At 36.6% G+C, this 15,892-nt stretch overlaps 5 protein-coding genes and 1 pseudogene across 5 annotated transcripts; 2 read left to right on the top strand and 4 right to left on the bottom strand.

The window, feature by feature from the left end:
* Window positions 1–83: 83 nt before the first annotated feature.
* On the bottom strand, window positions 84–1,893 carry LOC9321827 (protein-tyrosine-phosphatase IBR5). Its single transcript, XM_002883601.2, has 5 exons — window positions 1,497–1,893; window positions 1,084–1,183; window positions 928–985; window positions 688–794; window positions 84–613 (listed from the first exon to the last, which is right to left on the bottom strand). Exons 1-5 carry the CDS (start codon window positions 1,740–1,742, stop codon window positions 351–353), a joined length of 774 nt encoding a protein of 257 aa, XP_002883647.1. The 5' UTR covers window positions 1,743–1,893; the 3' UTR covers window positions 84–350.
* Window positions 1,894–3,559: 1,666 nt separating this feature from the next.
* LOC9319714 (3-oxoacyl-[acyl-carrier-protein] synthase, mitochondrial) lies at window positions 3,560–7,199 on the top strand. The gene is made up of 14 exons (XM_021032372.1): window positions 3,560–3,750; window positions 3,829–4,058; window positions 4,367–4,465; window positions 4,557–4,628; window positions 4,734–4,820; window positions 5,230–5,381; window positions 5,581–5,661; window positions 5,742–5,775; window positions 5,899–5,965; window positions 6,067–6,143; window positions 6,294–6,354; window positions 6,439–6,521; window positions 6,659–6,730; window positions 6,816–7,199. The coding sequence occupies exons 1-14, from the start codon at window positions 3,645–3,647 to the stop codon at window positions 6,975–6,977; spliced, it is 1,383 nt and encodes a 460-aa protein (XP_020888031.1). The 5' UTR covers window positions 3,560–3,644; the 3' UTR covers window positions 6,978–7,199.
* Window positions 7,200–7,359: 160 nt separating this feature from the next.
* On the bottom strand, window positions 7,360–9,559 carry LOC9319713 (tRNase Z TRZ2, chloroplastic). The gene is made up of 8 exons (XM_002883600.2): window positions 9,066–9,559; window positions 8,543–8,705; window positions 8,375–8,445; window positions 8,202–8,297; window positions 7,987–8,100; window positions 7,827–7,895; window positions 7,678–7,752; window positions 7,360–7,587 (listed from the first exon to the last, which is right to left on the bottom strand). Exons 1-8 carry the CDS (start codon window positions 9,447–9,449, stop codon window positions 7,498–7,500), a joined length of 1,062 nt encoding a protein of 353 aa, XP_002883646.1. The 5' UTR covers window positions 9,450–9,559; the 3' UTR covers window positions 7,360–7,497.
* Window positions 9,560–10,767: 1,208 nt separating this feature from the next.
* Window positions 10,768–11,650, bottom strand: LOC9321826 (annotated as a pseudogene).
* Window positions 11,651–12,950: 1,300 nt separating this feature from the next.
* Window positions 12,951–14,085, top strand: LOC9319712 (eukaryotic translation initiation factor 1A). The gene is made up of 2 exons (XM_002885713.2): window positions 12,951–13,106; window positions 13,505–14,085. The coding sequence occupies exon 2, from the start codon at window positions 13,510–13,512 to the stop codon at window positions 13,945–13,947; it is 438 nt and encodes a 145-aa protein (XP_002885759.1). The 5' UTR covers window positions 12,951–13,106; window positions 13,505–13,509; the 3' UTR covers window positions 13,948–14,085.
* A 548-nt stretch (window positions 14,086–14,633) lies between these two features.
* LOC9321825 lies at window positions 14,634–15,516 on the bottom strand. The gene has a single exon (XM_021032519.1). The coding sequence runs from the start codon at window positions 15,434–15,436 to the stop codon at window positions 14,849–14,851; it is 588 nt and encodes a 195-aa protein (XP_020888178.1). The 5' UTR covers window positions 15,437–15,516; the 3' UTR covers window positions 14,634–14,848.
* Window positions 15,517–15,892: the final 376 nt, after the last annotated feature.

Genomic DNA, 15,892 nt, shown 5'->3' with positions numbered 1-15,892 from the left:
AAGAATAAAGTGAAAGTATTGACTGTCTTAGCTTATTTGCTTTGGAGGCTAAGACAAACAGGTAAGATCCCACCTAGTGTGGCTTGTCATAACTGGTATAATGGTATTTCGCTGTAAAGATAGATACAGAATCATGGGATAATGAAGAATAAACCAGACAAAGATGCTTTCCTTGAACATAGAGATAGATGCAAAAACACCAAAACAAGAAAGATTCATCTCATGTTCTCAAACCCCAAACTCTCTCAAGCAATGCACCAATCTCCATGTACAAAAAAAAGAAGAAAAAGAAACATTCTCACAACAGTATATTTGTTGATGAAAATTCTTGCAAGAGTGATTATCTGGTTCTAGGAGCCATCCATGGCGATATCACCACCGGTTGTTGGCTTTGTTGGAGTTGCTCCAAAAGTGAACTCTTGAGGAGGGATACTTGAAGCAGGAGATGAAAATATAGAAGAAGTAGGAGCATTGTTGAACACAGGTGCTTGTGCTTGATTATCAATCTTAGGGAAACCAAACCCAAATGTTGGAGCATCGTTGATATTCATCGCCGACATCATCCCAGATCCGAATATCGACTGCTCAAACTCCTGCAGTTGTTGGTAAAACTCTGTGTACAAAGAAAAAGCAATGAGCAACAGTTTCAAGAACGATAAGTTTCTAATCCAAAGTCTAAGTACTTGCCTGGACTTATGTCCGTAGTTGTTCTCCGTTGTTTAACCCACTGATGACTCTCAGCGAGTCTCCACCCTTTACGCTTCATCAAGTACGCTATAACAACCGCTGGTGATCTGTCATGTAATCGAAACACAAGAGGGATTAAGACTCAAAACATATCACTGTATTAGTCTAAATAATTCATGGCAATCTTAAGAAAGCAGCCGCAAATTTAGATGATAATAAGAGAATGATAAATGTACTCACCTACTTTTCCCAGACATACAATGCACAAGAACACGTGCCTTGTCCTTCTCACATTGGTCTACACAGTATAACACCAAAACATGAATTAAAAAACAAAAAAGATCAAATCCACTGTTTAGAAAATAGGATTTAAAATTAAGAGATAGAATCTCAAACCTAAAAACTTGATAGCATCATCAAACTGTAAAACTTTTTCATTATCAAGACCATGATAAGTGAATGAATTCCTGTAGAGATTCTGGCACATAGGAACCGTCTGAAACAGAGTAACAAAAACAGAGTCAATACAAAAAATAAAAACACATTCCTCTCAATTATCAATTACCATAACAGGAATTTTAACAGAAACCATAAGTGAAAGAAAACCAAAATTTGTGTTCATATTTTATAATCATCCACACTTTTTAAAAGCCATCAATTAGTAATATTACTAAGTATAAGATAAAGCCAGATTAATCCTAACTCAAGAAACTGATTCAAAGATTCAAATCAAATCATACTCTTTGCTAACATCAAGAACCAATTCAAGAATTCAAATCAAATTCTTGATAAAAACCAAAGAAACTCACATTAAGAACACGAGAAATCCCCTGAGTCTTAAGAAGCTCAGAGCGAGAAGCGTTGTCGTAACTACCGAGGTAAAGAAACTCAGGGAGAATCTCCGACGGAAAAGCACTGACGTGGACTTGTTGCGCCGCCACAGTATCGGAAGAAACAGGCATACAGTGACCACAGATTCCACATACTTCACCTTCTTCGTACTTATGGTAATGCCCACAAATCGAACAAGGGTTCTCTCTTTCTCTCTTCCTCATAATCAAATTCTTAGATCCGATTTCTGATCAAAACCCAGATCAGAGAAAACCCTTGATTTCACAGACGGAGAAAATTAGGGTTTGGGTTTGGAGAAATTTTTGAACGGAAGAATTGGGAAGGAGAAGAAGAAGGAGAGTTTTTGTGAAGAGAAAAAAAATATATATTATGAAGAATTGTTTTCTTCTTCGATGGGATTAATACGATTCGGATAGATACGTGCCACGTGGAGTTTAGATTTGTGTAAATCTTCTTTAAACACTTTGTGAGTTTCAGTTCTGTAAGATACGGGTGAGATCTAACTGAGTCAAAATTGTTAACTTAACATTTATTGCAAATTTTCAAATTTTTCTTTTATATTTTTATTATTCAGAATTTACCGAAAGAAAAAAAGAATTTTCTTTTTTCTTCTTTTCTTCTTTTAGTTGAGTATATAGTCCTTTTATGGATTGAATTTTGTTAATTTTGATAGGGATTTGTTTTATGCCAATTTCATTATTCATTAATGTTAACTATGTAGGTTTTAGAGGTAAAAGTTAAGTAATAAAGTTGTAACTTTTTCATAAATCTAGTTGGTAAACGAGAAATAGTTTATTTAGTAAATTAGTTGAATTATTATGGCAAACTTTATTAATTTATTTATTTACTTTATATAAGTTGTGGAAAATCAAAGTTGTGATCATTTGGTTCGAAAAGGGGTTGGCACTCGGATACCCGTTAGGGTTCGGATCAGATATTTCGGATTTTGGGTTTAGAAGTATAAAATTCATTCTGGTGTTTGTAGATTTTAGATTCGGATCGGGTTCAGGTTGGATATTTTGGGTTCGGATTCGAATTATCCGAAGTTCCTTTTTTTTTTTTTTTTTTGGTAGGAGAGGGGGGCGAACCCCCATTTTATTAAAAAAAAAATTACGAATTACAAACGAACATTTCTAGGACGCGCAGGCCCGTTAATATCCTCCAACAAAATTAAATTAACACTCTCTGGACTCGACGTAAACAAATGAAAACCCAAAGGCAAAGAAAACGCATAATTAGCCAATCCATCCGCAAGACGATTAGCCTCCCTATACACATGTGAAACTCGGACTAACCAGTCCTTCGATAAAAAGCCATGGCACAGACGTACCAGGAAGGACAACGGATGTGAATCCTCAATCCCTGTCCGCAAAAAACCAACCACCATCTCAGAATCAACCTCCAGCTCCAAACGTGTAATGCCTCGCTCCCAAGCTATGTATAAGCCATAGTAGACTCCCCATAACTCTGCTAGCGGTGCTGAGCATATCCCGATATTAAGCGCAAAACCACCACACCAATTATCCGAAGTTCCTAAATCAAAGTTTTTATAACCCAAATCTATTAAAAAGAAATCCCGAAAAACGCAAAATATCTAAATTTTTGAATATTTTTTACCCAAATTTAACTCAAAAGTAGATTAAATATCCAAAATATCCAAATATAAATATTTATAATATATTATTACTGTGGGTTTAAAGTATGGATCTATTCGGGTATTTGTTCGGGTTTGGATCATATTCGGATTTTGAAAACTATAATTTGTTTTGGATATTTTAAATTTTGGGTTCGAATTCGGATCAGATTTTTTTATCAGCTTCCGATCGGGTGCTCGGATTTAAATATTATGCCCACCTCTAGGAAAACCTCCTACAATCACGGTTGGATGATTAATCATAGTCTGGTTAACGATTATTTGCAAGAATTAATAACTAATTTCCGGTTAAACCGATTGATTGGCTAAACCATTGGGTAACTAAACCGTTTTTTTAATTTCTGGAAGAAAAAAAGGAAGAACTAAAATCGCTGATAAATTCTCAAAGCTCCACTCTTTCGCCGTCGTATCCACCCATCATCGCCGTCGTCTCCGTCACGGTCGCTGTGAAATGGCGACCTCTTATCTCCGTAGACACTTGAGCTCAAATCGTCTCCGTTTGACCCGCTTCATCACTACTTCTTCTCATCCTTCACATCGCCGTGTTGTTGTCACTGGTCTCCTTCTCACTCCATTTCCATGTCTTCACATATACTTATCTCTGTAATTTCTCTGATTAGACATTGTTCATGCAGGCCTAGGCATGGTGACTCCACTTGGGAGAGGCGTTGAAACAACATGGAGGCGTTTAATTGATGGAGAATGTGGGATTAGAGGATTGACTCTTGATGATCTAAAGATGAAGTCTTTTGATGAAGAGACAAAGTTATATACTTTTGATCAGCTTTCTTCTAAAGTTGCTGCTTTTGTGCCTTATGGATCAAACCCTGGTGAATTTGATGAGGCCCTTTGGCTAAACTCTAAGGTATCTCTTTCTTCTTAAATAAACTGGCTCTGCAAGTTATTAGGACAGGATTACTAGGAACAAAGTCAAATATCATGTTGTATCATAAAGTTTTAGATTATGATGTGGTGAATTTGGTTGGAAGCATTGCTTGTTGCTTGCTATCCACAACATTGCCTCACTGAGCAGCAATGTCTTTGTACTTTTTCATAGAGGAAACATTTTTTGGATTAGTGCTTCTCATTTTCTGTCCTTTGGAAGCTTGATATTGTTTGTCAGAGATATGTATAAAGTTAAGGTTCTGTTATTGTTCTTTTTGAATCATGGAGGCAGTTGCGAATTTTATCGGATATGCTTTATGTGCTGCTGATGAAGCCTTGAGAGATGCAGAGTGGTTACCAACTGAGGAGGAAGAAAAAGAAAGAACAGTTAAGTAGTCCTCATCTGTTGTACATCATATGATGAGGAATTGTGCTTTTTAGTTTTTCTTCTCTGATTTTGGAAATTTTGGAATACCAGGGAGTCTCTATTGGTGGTGGAATTGGAAGTATAAGTGATATTGTGGAGGCAGCGCAGCTGATTTGTGAAAAGGTTAGACCTTTATGTCGTCTTTGCATCATTTTCTCAGGAATTACAGATTTTTAAGGATTAGTTTATCTTAGTTGCTTTTAAGACTTAACGATTATGGTAATGCAGAGGCTGCGGCGGCTTAGTCCGTTTTTCATTCCAAAAATATTGGTAAACATGGCATCTGGTCATGTGAGTATGAAGTATGGATTTCAGGTGCGTTGAATTTTTCAATTTTCTTTTATGCAAAATAGTATGAACAATTGAACATCTTAGGTTATTCAATATTTGCTAGCTTAGAGTTCTGTACTTGGTGTTTTAGTTCTGCAACACTTCCTTTGGGTATTTTGGTACAAAAAAAGCTCCAAAATTGACAAGTTGTTATGATAATGAGGGAATTTGGGATTTAAATAGGTGAAGAACATGAGCTAATATGGATTGGAAATGACTTTGATACCTTAATATGTTGAGATTCTCCATTGAATGCTTAATTATAAGGAGGTTTGTTAAAATAGTCCAAATATTGAGGACTATTCGTTTCTACTCCAGAACGTGTCTAGAATTGTCCTCTGATGTTCTTAAGTAGAAAACCGTTTGCATAGCATTGCCATGCTTTTGAATATAGGGACCAAACCATGCTGCTGTGACAGCTTGCGCAACTGGTGCACACTCTATAGGGGATGCCACTAGGATGATTCAATTTGGAGATGCAGATGTTATGGTGGCAGGTGGAACTGAGTCCAGCATTGATGCTCTGTCCGTTGCTGGATTCTCTAGGTAACTAATGATCGGTCTCACACGCTTTTTGTGTATAAAAAAGCTCTCTTTCTTGGATACAAAAGGCATATGGTCCAGTGTCAGCAGATTACTATCCACTGTTAGTGCGTTAATGCCTAAAAACTATGCTACGTCATCTTAGATAGGCACAGACACAACAAACACAAATGTTTAAATGAAATTTTGAACCTTTTTTCAGATCAAGGGCTTTGTCAACTAAATTCAATTCTTCTCCACAAGAAGCTTCACGACCTTTTGATTGTGACCGGGATGGTTTTGTGTAAGTCACATTCTTCGTTTTTTATGTGAAAACCCCCTGTTTTGGCGATGTTGATTCCATCCTTTTTGATTTGGTTGCAGGATAGGGGAAGGTTCAGGGGTTATAGTATTAGAGGTAAAATTTTATGGAAGAAGATATGTCCTTTACCTAAACTCTGGAGTCTTGGATAGTCACCCCCTCAGCTGTTTTTTGATCCTAATATATAATCTTTGTTTTTATTTCTGGTTATAACGAAAGGAATATGAGCATGCAAAAAGACGCGGAGCAAAGATTTATGCTGAGCTTTGTGGATATGGGATGTCAGGTTAAGCTCATAGATAATAGTAAAACGAATTTTGCTTTCATAGATAATAATAATAAAAACACATTTTGGATTCATTAAGAATGAATCTTCTTTATAATTAGGCGATGCACACCATATTACTCAACCTCCTGAAGATGGAAAAGGAGCTGTTTTGGCCATGACACGTGCCTTACGACAGGTAAGCTCCATATTATTAATCTACAGCCTTGGTTAACTGCAGTTTTGTTGTTATGGTACTCCTACAATGGTTTCTGTTGATGATCATTTATGATTCTGGTTTTAGCAGTTTGAATTCTAATGATTTGGTTAAATGTCCATGACTTTTCAGTCTGGTCTCTGTCCTAACCAAGTTGATTATATAAACGCACATGCAACATCAACCCCAATAGGTAAAAAGATTGAAACTTTGTGTTGGTTCGCTTTGGTTTTACAAAAACTGAACTGATGATTGTGTTATCAAATCCAATTTCTAGGCGATGCCGTGGAAGCAAGAGCTATCAAGACCGTTTTCTCTGAACATGCTACATCAGGAACCTTGGCATTCTCCTCCACCAAGGTAAAAAATGCCCCATGTTTCTTATTCACATGATGTTACTGAAGAGTTTGACTTATAGTCCAAGTGATAAATAAATAAGAGAGGAGACTTTGTCTCAAACTGTTGTCTTTAAATGATTTTACTTCTTTTGACTGAAGGGGGCTACTGGTCATCTTCTTGGAGCAGCTGGAGCAGTGGAAGCTATTTTCAGTATCCTTGCTATACATCACGTAAGCATTCTCATTTCTTACTTCTGTGTTCTTGTTTGATGATTAAGGTTTTGTAACCTAACCAGAACCTGCAAAAACTTTGTAGGGGGTTGCTCCGCTGACGCTGAATGTCAAGAATCCAGATCCCATCTTTGACCAGAGTTTCATGCCTTTAACCACTTTGAAAAAGATGCTCGTTCGGACAGCAATGTCGAATTCGTTTGGTTTTGGAGGAACAAATGCATCTTTGCTCTTTGCCTCAATCTAAAGTTATAAACAACATAGCAACAAATTTGGACTGATCTTTCTTTGGTTGCATAGAAGAATTTTTCATGTTAACTTACATTAGCGAGTACCCTATGGAATTACAGACAAAGATGTTTCAAATCCCTATTTTTGCTTGCATTATCCTTTAAGCTCTTTTAAGAATATCTTGACCTGAAACCTTCTGTAAGAGGAATAACTTCTGCAGATACTTTCGATTGCAACTTAAGCACAGCTTCACAGGTTTGCGCAGGTCGACAGTGATGGCTGATATATACGATCCGTCTTCTTTTACCATTCTGTCTTGTTCTTGAGTTTCTTTAATCTTATCTTCGTGTATCTTATTTGACGACTTTCTTAATCTTTTATGGTAATGATATTGCTTGTTTAACAAGTATCCTTATAATCTTGACTTGTTTTTTTCATTTAAATCCATGTTAACTTACATTAGCGAGTTCCCTAAGAAATTACAGACAAAGATGTTTCAAATACCTACTTTTGCTTGCAATATCATTCGAGCTCTTTTAAGAATATCTTGACCTGAAACCTTCTGTAAGAGGAATAACTTTTGCGGATACTTTTGATTGCAACTTAAGCACAGCTTCGCGGATTTCCTGCCATTGCAACCACAAGTATAAGATAAAATAGATCATGAGGGACTAAATTTTGTACTAAGAACATGAAGCCAAATTTAGACTTTTCACCTCTACGTGGTAACGTGATGAGAAATGCGTCAATAATACAGTTTTGCTTCGGATCCACTTTGCATTCTCAATAATCTGCAATTTTTTCATGGAAAATTCCTCTTACAATGTACTTCTGCAAGTGTGTTTGAACATAAATAGGATCATACCTGAGATATATGAGTATGACCGAGTGCCTGCGCATGCTCAGTGCTAAAACTTTCATCCAAGAAAGTTGCCTGCCAGATCGATTAAGCACAGAAACTATTATATAATCCAGTGAATTTTTAAAATGATATACAGTACCGCCAATAGGATTCAAATAAGTACCTCGGTTATAAGAACTTTTGACCTCAGTGCATCAGCGTTACGAGGGTCAAGCATATACTCTGCAGTTGTATCTCCAGTGAAGGCTATCTCAGGGGATAATATCGTGTCAGTAATCTGTAATTAAGTTCAATATTATTGTGATTTATCAAACCTCAATATTAAAGAGTTTCCCTTTTCAAATCACTTGGCAATATGGCTTATTATAAGCAACAAACCTCGACCCCAGACTTTTTAATCTTTTCTATCTGTTTGCCTTTAAGGTGAGCATATTGCTTCTGCAACTTCTTCCTCACCGAGTAGATCACATAACCCTGTGAGAAGCCATAATTCCAGAACTCAAGATCAGTTAAAACAGACACTTTCATGCCAAATTCACGACATGTAGTACCTGACTCGGTATAACGTGGTGAGTTGCAAACGGTCTAACAACAATGTCATTCCGCAACTCATATGTTTCACCTGCCACCAACAAAGAACTCAGATTTGCTATCTAAACAAGGTTGGTTTTTTACCATTAACAGAAGAAACAAGTCAAGGCTTTTCACTATGTTCATACCTACATCGAGTGGAATAAGTTCTACATTCAGCTCTACTTGACCCATAGTCCTGTGAATCTCAAGGAGCTTCTCAACATCTTCTTTAATAGATGGTGGCACGAATATTTTCGGTGGCTCAAGATTGTATAAACCACGGCTCGCTACATACATCGGTAGCCCTCCCTGAAAACGAAACACCAAGATTAGCCACAAGATTCATCCCAAAAAAAACCATAATTCAATCAAAAGTCAGAAATATCAAGCAATGGCTCGAATCATCGTCGATTCAACTCTAAGATTCATCATAAAACACGTAACTCAATCAAAAAGCCGAAACTTTAAACCAAATCTAAAAAGAGGGTTCAAGAAAAACCAGTCCTTATCCTTCCAAATCATAGAACAATGGCTCAATTTTGAACTAAAATGTATCATCGATTCAACACTAAGATTCATCCAAAAACACATACTTCAATCCAAAAGGCCGAAACTTTAAACGAAATCTAAAGAGGGTTTTCAAGAAAGACTCGATTTTGAACAACTCACAATATGATCAAGATGAGCATGAGTGATAAAAAGAAACTTCTGCTGAATAGCACGAGAAGGGCACCTCCCAATATCAAAGACACATTTGAGCTCAGGGACGATAACACAAGTCTCATGCCCACCTACAGAAATCCCCTCAATCGCATAACTCTCCAATTCGACGCCTTTTCGGTTAACGGCGGCGCGTGCTTTCCGATACTCTTCTTCTTCCTCAATTGCTCGGCTAATGGATGAGAAATAGCCAGAGACTTTGACAGGACTCACGAAATTGCTACGGTGGCTCTGTATCTGTGCAGCGAGCTGGTGAATAATCACTGGAGGGGCATGGTACTTGGTGAAAGGGAAGATTTTGGAAGGTGAAATTGGAAACGAAGAAAGCTGCATCTTCTGGGTTTTACAGAGGTTTTTGGGGTTTCCTACTTCACTCAGACATGAAAGATGAAACGATAGAAAATGCAAAGAACGGCCTTTCTTCTGATTGAGTGAGACCGAATTGAACCGATCTGGTACATCTGTATAACTCCGGTTTAATGCTGGTTAGGTTAATTAAGGATTGTTTTCCGGTTAATTCTGATTGAGAAATAGAAAAGCATTTTCACAAATCTTTTTGTTCATGAACTCTTTCAAGGTTAGGTTAATCAAGTGATTTCACCGTAATTACTTGTAGTTCAGAGTTGCTTGAAGAACATGAGATTGTGATGGTGAAACAACAACATTCTCAAAGATCGGAAATCTTTTGGGGTCATGAATCGATGTCGAAGAAATTTGAGTCGTTTGACAGTCCGTTTGTCCTTCATTCTTCCAATCATCTAGGTTTATCGATAGTTGCTTATAAACTAGATGGAGCTAATTACAATAGTTGGTATAAAGCAATAAGGATTAGTCTAGATGCGAAGAATAAGCTTAGCTTTATTGACGGATCTTTGCTGCGACCATGTGAAAGTGATTATAGTTTCAAGATCTCGAGTATATGCAATAGTATGGTGAAATCATGGATTCTTAATGTTATGGACAAGAAGATATATGATAGCATTTTATATGAAAAAATACTTGGGTTTACTACTAGAGGTGAACCCTTTTATTTACTCCCTTTTTTTTCTAACAAATCACAACTTATCAACTAAAATAAACAAAATAAAAATTTAATAATTTATATATCGATTTGGATTTATAAGGGAGTATTAGGGTTTATATTTTATAATTAAACGAGGTTAAATATCGGTTTGAGTGTATAAAAAGGAGTTTGGATTTACATTTTACAATTAAACGAGATTATATGTCGGTTTGGGTTTATAAAGGATGGTTAGGGTTTATATTTTATAATTAAACGAGGTTATTTGTCGGTTTAGATTTATAGAAGAGAATTAAGATTTAAAATTTATAATTAAACTAATAATTATTAATTTATTGATAAATTAATAAAAAAAATTTCATCCCGACATTATTAATTTATAGATGTTTTCCTGTACATTCTTTTAGATCCAAAATTGAGCTGATACTCAAACCGAACTAACTATTTTTCAATCGAACCAAATTGGAAAATCAAAGTTGCGAAAAAACAAAAATTAAACCAAACCAAATGTTGATTGGCAAAAAAAAAAAAAAAAAAAAAACAAATGTCAGATTGAATGAATGGTAAGGTTCCGTAATAAAACGGGAAAAATGTCGTTTAATAGCCGAACTTTTAAAAATGGCCGTTTAATACGTGAACTTGTTATATGGTCAATTTGAACATGAAGTAAACGTTGACCGGCCAATTTAAACATGAAGTATTCGTTGACCAGGCCAAAAACCACACGCCGTTATCTGTCGTTAACAGATCCGATAACAGCCGTTAACGATTCCGTCGTTTTGGGCTTAATCGCCGCCGTGTCTTCAAGCTCCAGCAACGCTTGCTGCTCCATTGGAGCTCCTTCAAACGTGCTACCAACAAAAAACGAGAACGGAGTCGGAAACTGATTCTTCCTCAGATCCTGAGATTCCTTATCTGGTTTCCCATTCAATCTATTCGACAATCGAATCACTTCTTTCATCAAAGCCTCAACCTCGTTCGCCAATTCGTCCAGATTCTCTTCACCGGACGGTCGATCTTCAAGCCACGTCACTTTCGCGACGAGGTAAGGTTTCGTACGGACGAGATCCGTGATGCGAAATTGTTCCTGACCTTTACAGATTAAGAAGAATCGATCATCGACGAGACGCTCGTGCTTCACGATTTCTCCGACGTAACCGATTCCAGCTACAGAACCTGAAACAGCGTCGGAGTAGACAACGCCGAATCTGAGATCGGATTGGAGAAGCGTTTGCATCATGACTCGGTAACGGAACTCAAAAATCTGAAGCGGGATTGTTGCGCCGGGGAAGAGAACGAGAGGTAGTGGGAAGAGAGGAAGCTCTACTAGGTCATCTGATTTGGGCGGATTCGCGTTGTGGTGCTTCTCGGAGAAGGAGGAGGATGAACATCGGAAGGAGAGGAGTTTTCAGCTTCGACGGTTGATGCTCCGGTAAGTAGCTGGAAGATGTAGAGGATTCACGGCGGCGATTAAGCCCAAAACGACGTCGTTTTTGGTAATAACGGAATCGTTAACGGCTGTTATCGGATCTTGTTAACGACAGATAACGACGTGTGGTTTTTGGCCCGGTCAACGAATACTTCATGTTTAAATTGGCCGGTCAACGTTTACTTCATGTTTAAATTGACCATATAACAAGTTCACGTATTAAACGGCCATTTTTAAAAGTTCGGCTATTAAACGACATTTTTCCCGTTTTATTACGGAACCTTACCATTCATTCAATCTGACATTTGTTTTTTTTTTTTTTTTTTTTTTTTGCCAATCAACATTTGGTTTGGTTTAATTTTTGTTTTTTCGCAACTTTGATTTTCCAATTTGGTTCGATTGAAAAATAGTTAGTTCGGTTTGAGTATCAGCTCAATTTTGGATCTAAAAGAATGTACAGGAAAACATCTATAAATTAATAATGTCGGGATGAAATTTATTTATTAGTTTAATTATAAATTTTAAATGTTAATTCTCTTCTATAAATCTAAACCGACAAATAACCTCGTTTAATTATAAAATATAAATCCTAACCATCCTTTATAAACCCAAACCGACATATAATCTCGTTTAATTGTAAAATGTAAATCCAAACTCCTTTTTATACACTCAAACCGATATTTAACCTCGTTTAATTATAAAATATAAACCCTAATACTCCCTTATAAATCCAAATCGATATATAAATTATTAAATTTTTATTTTGTTTATTTTAGTTGATAAGTTGTGATTTGTTAGAAAAAAAAGAGAGTAAATAAAAGGGTTCACCTCTAGTAGTAAACCCAAGTATTTTTTCATATAAAATGCTATCATATATCTTCTTGTCCATAACATTAAGAATCCATGATTTCACCATACTATTGCATATACTCGAGATCTTGAAACTATAATCACTTTCACATGGTCGCAGCAAAGATCCGTCAATAAAGCTAAGCTTATTCTTCGCATCTAGACTAATCCTTATTGCTTTATACCAACTATTGTAATTAGCTCCATCTAGTTTATAAGCAACTATCGATAAACCTAGATGATTGGAAGAGTGAAGGACAAACGGACTGTCAAACGACTCAAATTTCTTCGACATCGATTCATGACCCAAAAGATTTCCGATCTTTGAGAATGTTGTTGTTTTTGAGGCGTGTGAGGCGTGTGGTTTTTGGCCCGGTCAACGAATACTTCATGTTTAAATTGGCCGATCAACGTTTACTTCATGTTTAAATTGGCCATATAACAAGTTCACGTATTAAACGGCCATTTTTTTAAAGTTCGGCTATTAAACGACATTTTTCCGTAATAAAACCTAAAACTAAGGGCAATCAAAACACGTGTACTTTATTTTATAAACAGGTTTCTGGAGATATCCAGAATATTTTCGCAGCCGCAAGCTACAAAACTTTTGATCCTAAATTCAACAAATTTCTGAATCTATCGCTTCCAAGAGTTCTCTAGCTTAATCTCAGATTCAAATCGTTCGTTAGTGGTGAGCTTCGTGTTCTATATTAATTCATTTCGTCTCTTACCCCTGATTCTCGATTTAGGGTTTTCAGTAATTGAGTCGGCGGCGAAGTTCTTTATCGCCGATCGATCTTCGTTGTTTACCCCTGATTCCTTAATTGGGTTTTGTTTGATTCTTGTCAAGTTTTGATTTTTCCTCAATCCGAATTCAAAGTTACGATTTTTATTGAAAACCCTGGATTGGTATCTGCAATAGCATAGCTTAATCGTTAGTCTTAGGTTCTTGTTTCATTTGCGACTTAAAGGTTCTTGTTTTGGTATCTGGTTTTAGTTTTAGAGTCTTGTGTAGTTTATAAGAGAGAAGAGTTTTGCTTTGCATGTTTAAAGGAAGAATCTTGAACTGAAACTCTGTATGATTGGTAGATACCATGCCGAAGAACAAGGGAAAGGGAGGAAAGAACAGGAAGAGAGGAAAGAACGAAGCGGACGACGAGAAGCGTGAGCTTATATTCAAAGAAGATGGACAAGAATACGCACAAGTTCTTCGTATGCTTGGTAATGGAAGATGTGAAGCTATGTGTATTGATGGAACCAAGCGTCTTTGCCATATCCGTGGTAAGATGCACAAGAAGGTTTGGATTGCAGCAGGTGACATTGTACTTGTTGGTTTGAGGGATTACCAAGATGACAAAGCGGATGTGATTCTCAAGTATATGTCTGATGAGGCTAGGCTTCTTAAGGCTTATGGTGAGCTTCCAGAGAATACTCGTCTTAATGAAGGAATTGTTGGTGATCTTGAAGATGATGATGATAATAATGGTGATGACTATGTTGAGTTTGAGGACGAAGATATCGATAGGATCTAAGGCTTTGTTTGTGTTTTTTTTCCGGCTTGTATTTTCAATTTGAGACGTATGACTTCTGTTGTTGCAAGATACTTACTATTTTGTATTCTGTTCTCCAATATCTCTATTGCTGGTTGGCTTGGTGTTCTTGTTGCATAATTTTGTTTTTCTTCAGATTCCATTAAAAAAATAGTGTGTCACTGTTGCTTTAGAGCTCTTGAGTGTAGCTGAATCGAAATAATTATGCAAATGCTGAAGCTGAAAGTGTAAATCAGTTTCAGCTTAAGAGAGTAAAACAGAGTAAGAGAAGCCTTTTATGCATCATGAATCATTCCAGCAAGAATAGAGCTGATTTCTTCTTCTTTGTCACATTTAGAGATCATATGTGTTGACATACCATGACCAAATGACTTGCGTATGGAGAAAATGGTTCTCACTCCTCACTAAATCTCTTGTAACATCCATAGATGTAATTAGATAGTGGATGGAAGCAGATAGAGAACATGACACAAGTTTAAAGATGAAGATGAATCACTGGGCTAAATCCAGTTGGTGTACCGTGGAGGTTTCGATCCAATCATTGACCTTATTCGTCTTTGATTCATGTTCCAGTGGTTCATAGATAAGACATTTGATTTCCTAACTCATCATCCTTTCGAAATTGGTTGTTTTTGCTCTCTTATTTTCCTGTTTAAAAAGTTTCCAGCTTGACATAGAAAGCATTATGTTGCATGGATTCATATGATTGAAATATAGGAATTGAAGGGAGAAAAACAAAGTGACCACATACATAAAACTGGGCACCAAAAATACAGAATCCATTCGTTGTAAGAGAGAATATTATATACTTCTCCTGCCGAATATGAATACTAAAGATAGTTTAACTAAACTCTAAAAAGTCATCTATCCGGGAATAAGAAAATTATATGCTTGTCTTGCCGAATCGAATCTCTGCCTTCATCTTCCTGATGAAATCCTCACATTTCTTGTTCAAATCTTCGGAACTTAATAAACTATCGTTAGTCTCATCGTCATCATGATAACTATCCATTCTAACGATAGCGAGGTCTTGTACTAATATTCCTTCATCTTCCTTAACAACCAATGCAACTTCTTCTCCTCTAAATAAAACAACTCTTCCTTCTTCTTCTTTAGAAACATTTTCTTCTTCAAGTAGTGCCACTACTTTCTTGACTTTTGTTTCCCTCATGTCTTTGACCCTTACTTCTTTCGTTTGTTCAACGATGTTAAAAGCTTTACCGTGCGAAAAAGATTCAGAATTCCCACGGAAACTCCCCACGATAAAGCACACAATCCCATTGCATAACAAGAACATGTACTTCTTGTCCACAAGGTTGCTATACATAGAAAGCAAATGGAGTCTTTGTTGAAGAGAAGAGATTAAGGAAGAGTAAGATAGTACTATAAAAGAGAAAATGGATGCCAATGCTATGATCTTAGTGACTACTTTCATCTCCTTCACGCTTCTTTCTTGTTTTCGAGATTCCATCCTCTCTCTCTCGATTTCTCTCCCCCTTTAGTTGAGAAAAATAATGGTGAATGATAAGTAAAGAAAATTAATGTTGGTTGAGAAAAAAAAAACTGATGAATGAGAAGTCTGGCGAACCAATTTTCTTTTTATAATTGGGTGGGTTGTGTTTGGTTTTTTAATCATTTTAGTTATTTGTCGTTTGGTTAAAACAGTTTTATTTTTCTCTTTTGAACCATTCAAACCAAATTAATCTTTTTTTTTTTTTCTGATATAACCGATCGGCTGATCCGGTCAGCCTTGGGGAAACGCTCCGAAGTGCTACCATGTGAACTCGTCGCCAACACCTAGGTGTTGGACTACCACACTGCCTAATCCCGAGTTTGGAATGTTTTTCGACTAATGCCCGGGGATATTCAATTAGCCTAATCCCGGATACCATGTGAATCTGCTTGGCCAACTTGGCCAAAGCCATCT

The sequence above is a fragment of the Arabidopsis lyrata genome (assembly GCF_000004255.2).
Source record: "Arabidopsis lyrata subsp. lyrata unplaced genomic scaffold ARALYscaffold_3, whole genome shotgun sequence".
Lineage (NCBI taxonomy): Eukaryota > Viridiplantae > Streptophyta > Magnoliopsida > Brassicales > Brassicaceae > Arabidopsis > Arabidopsis lyrata.
This window is presented reverse-complemented; position numbering and strand designations above follow the sequence as displayed.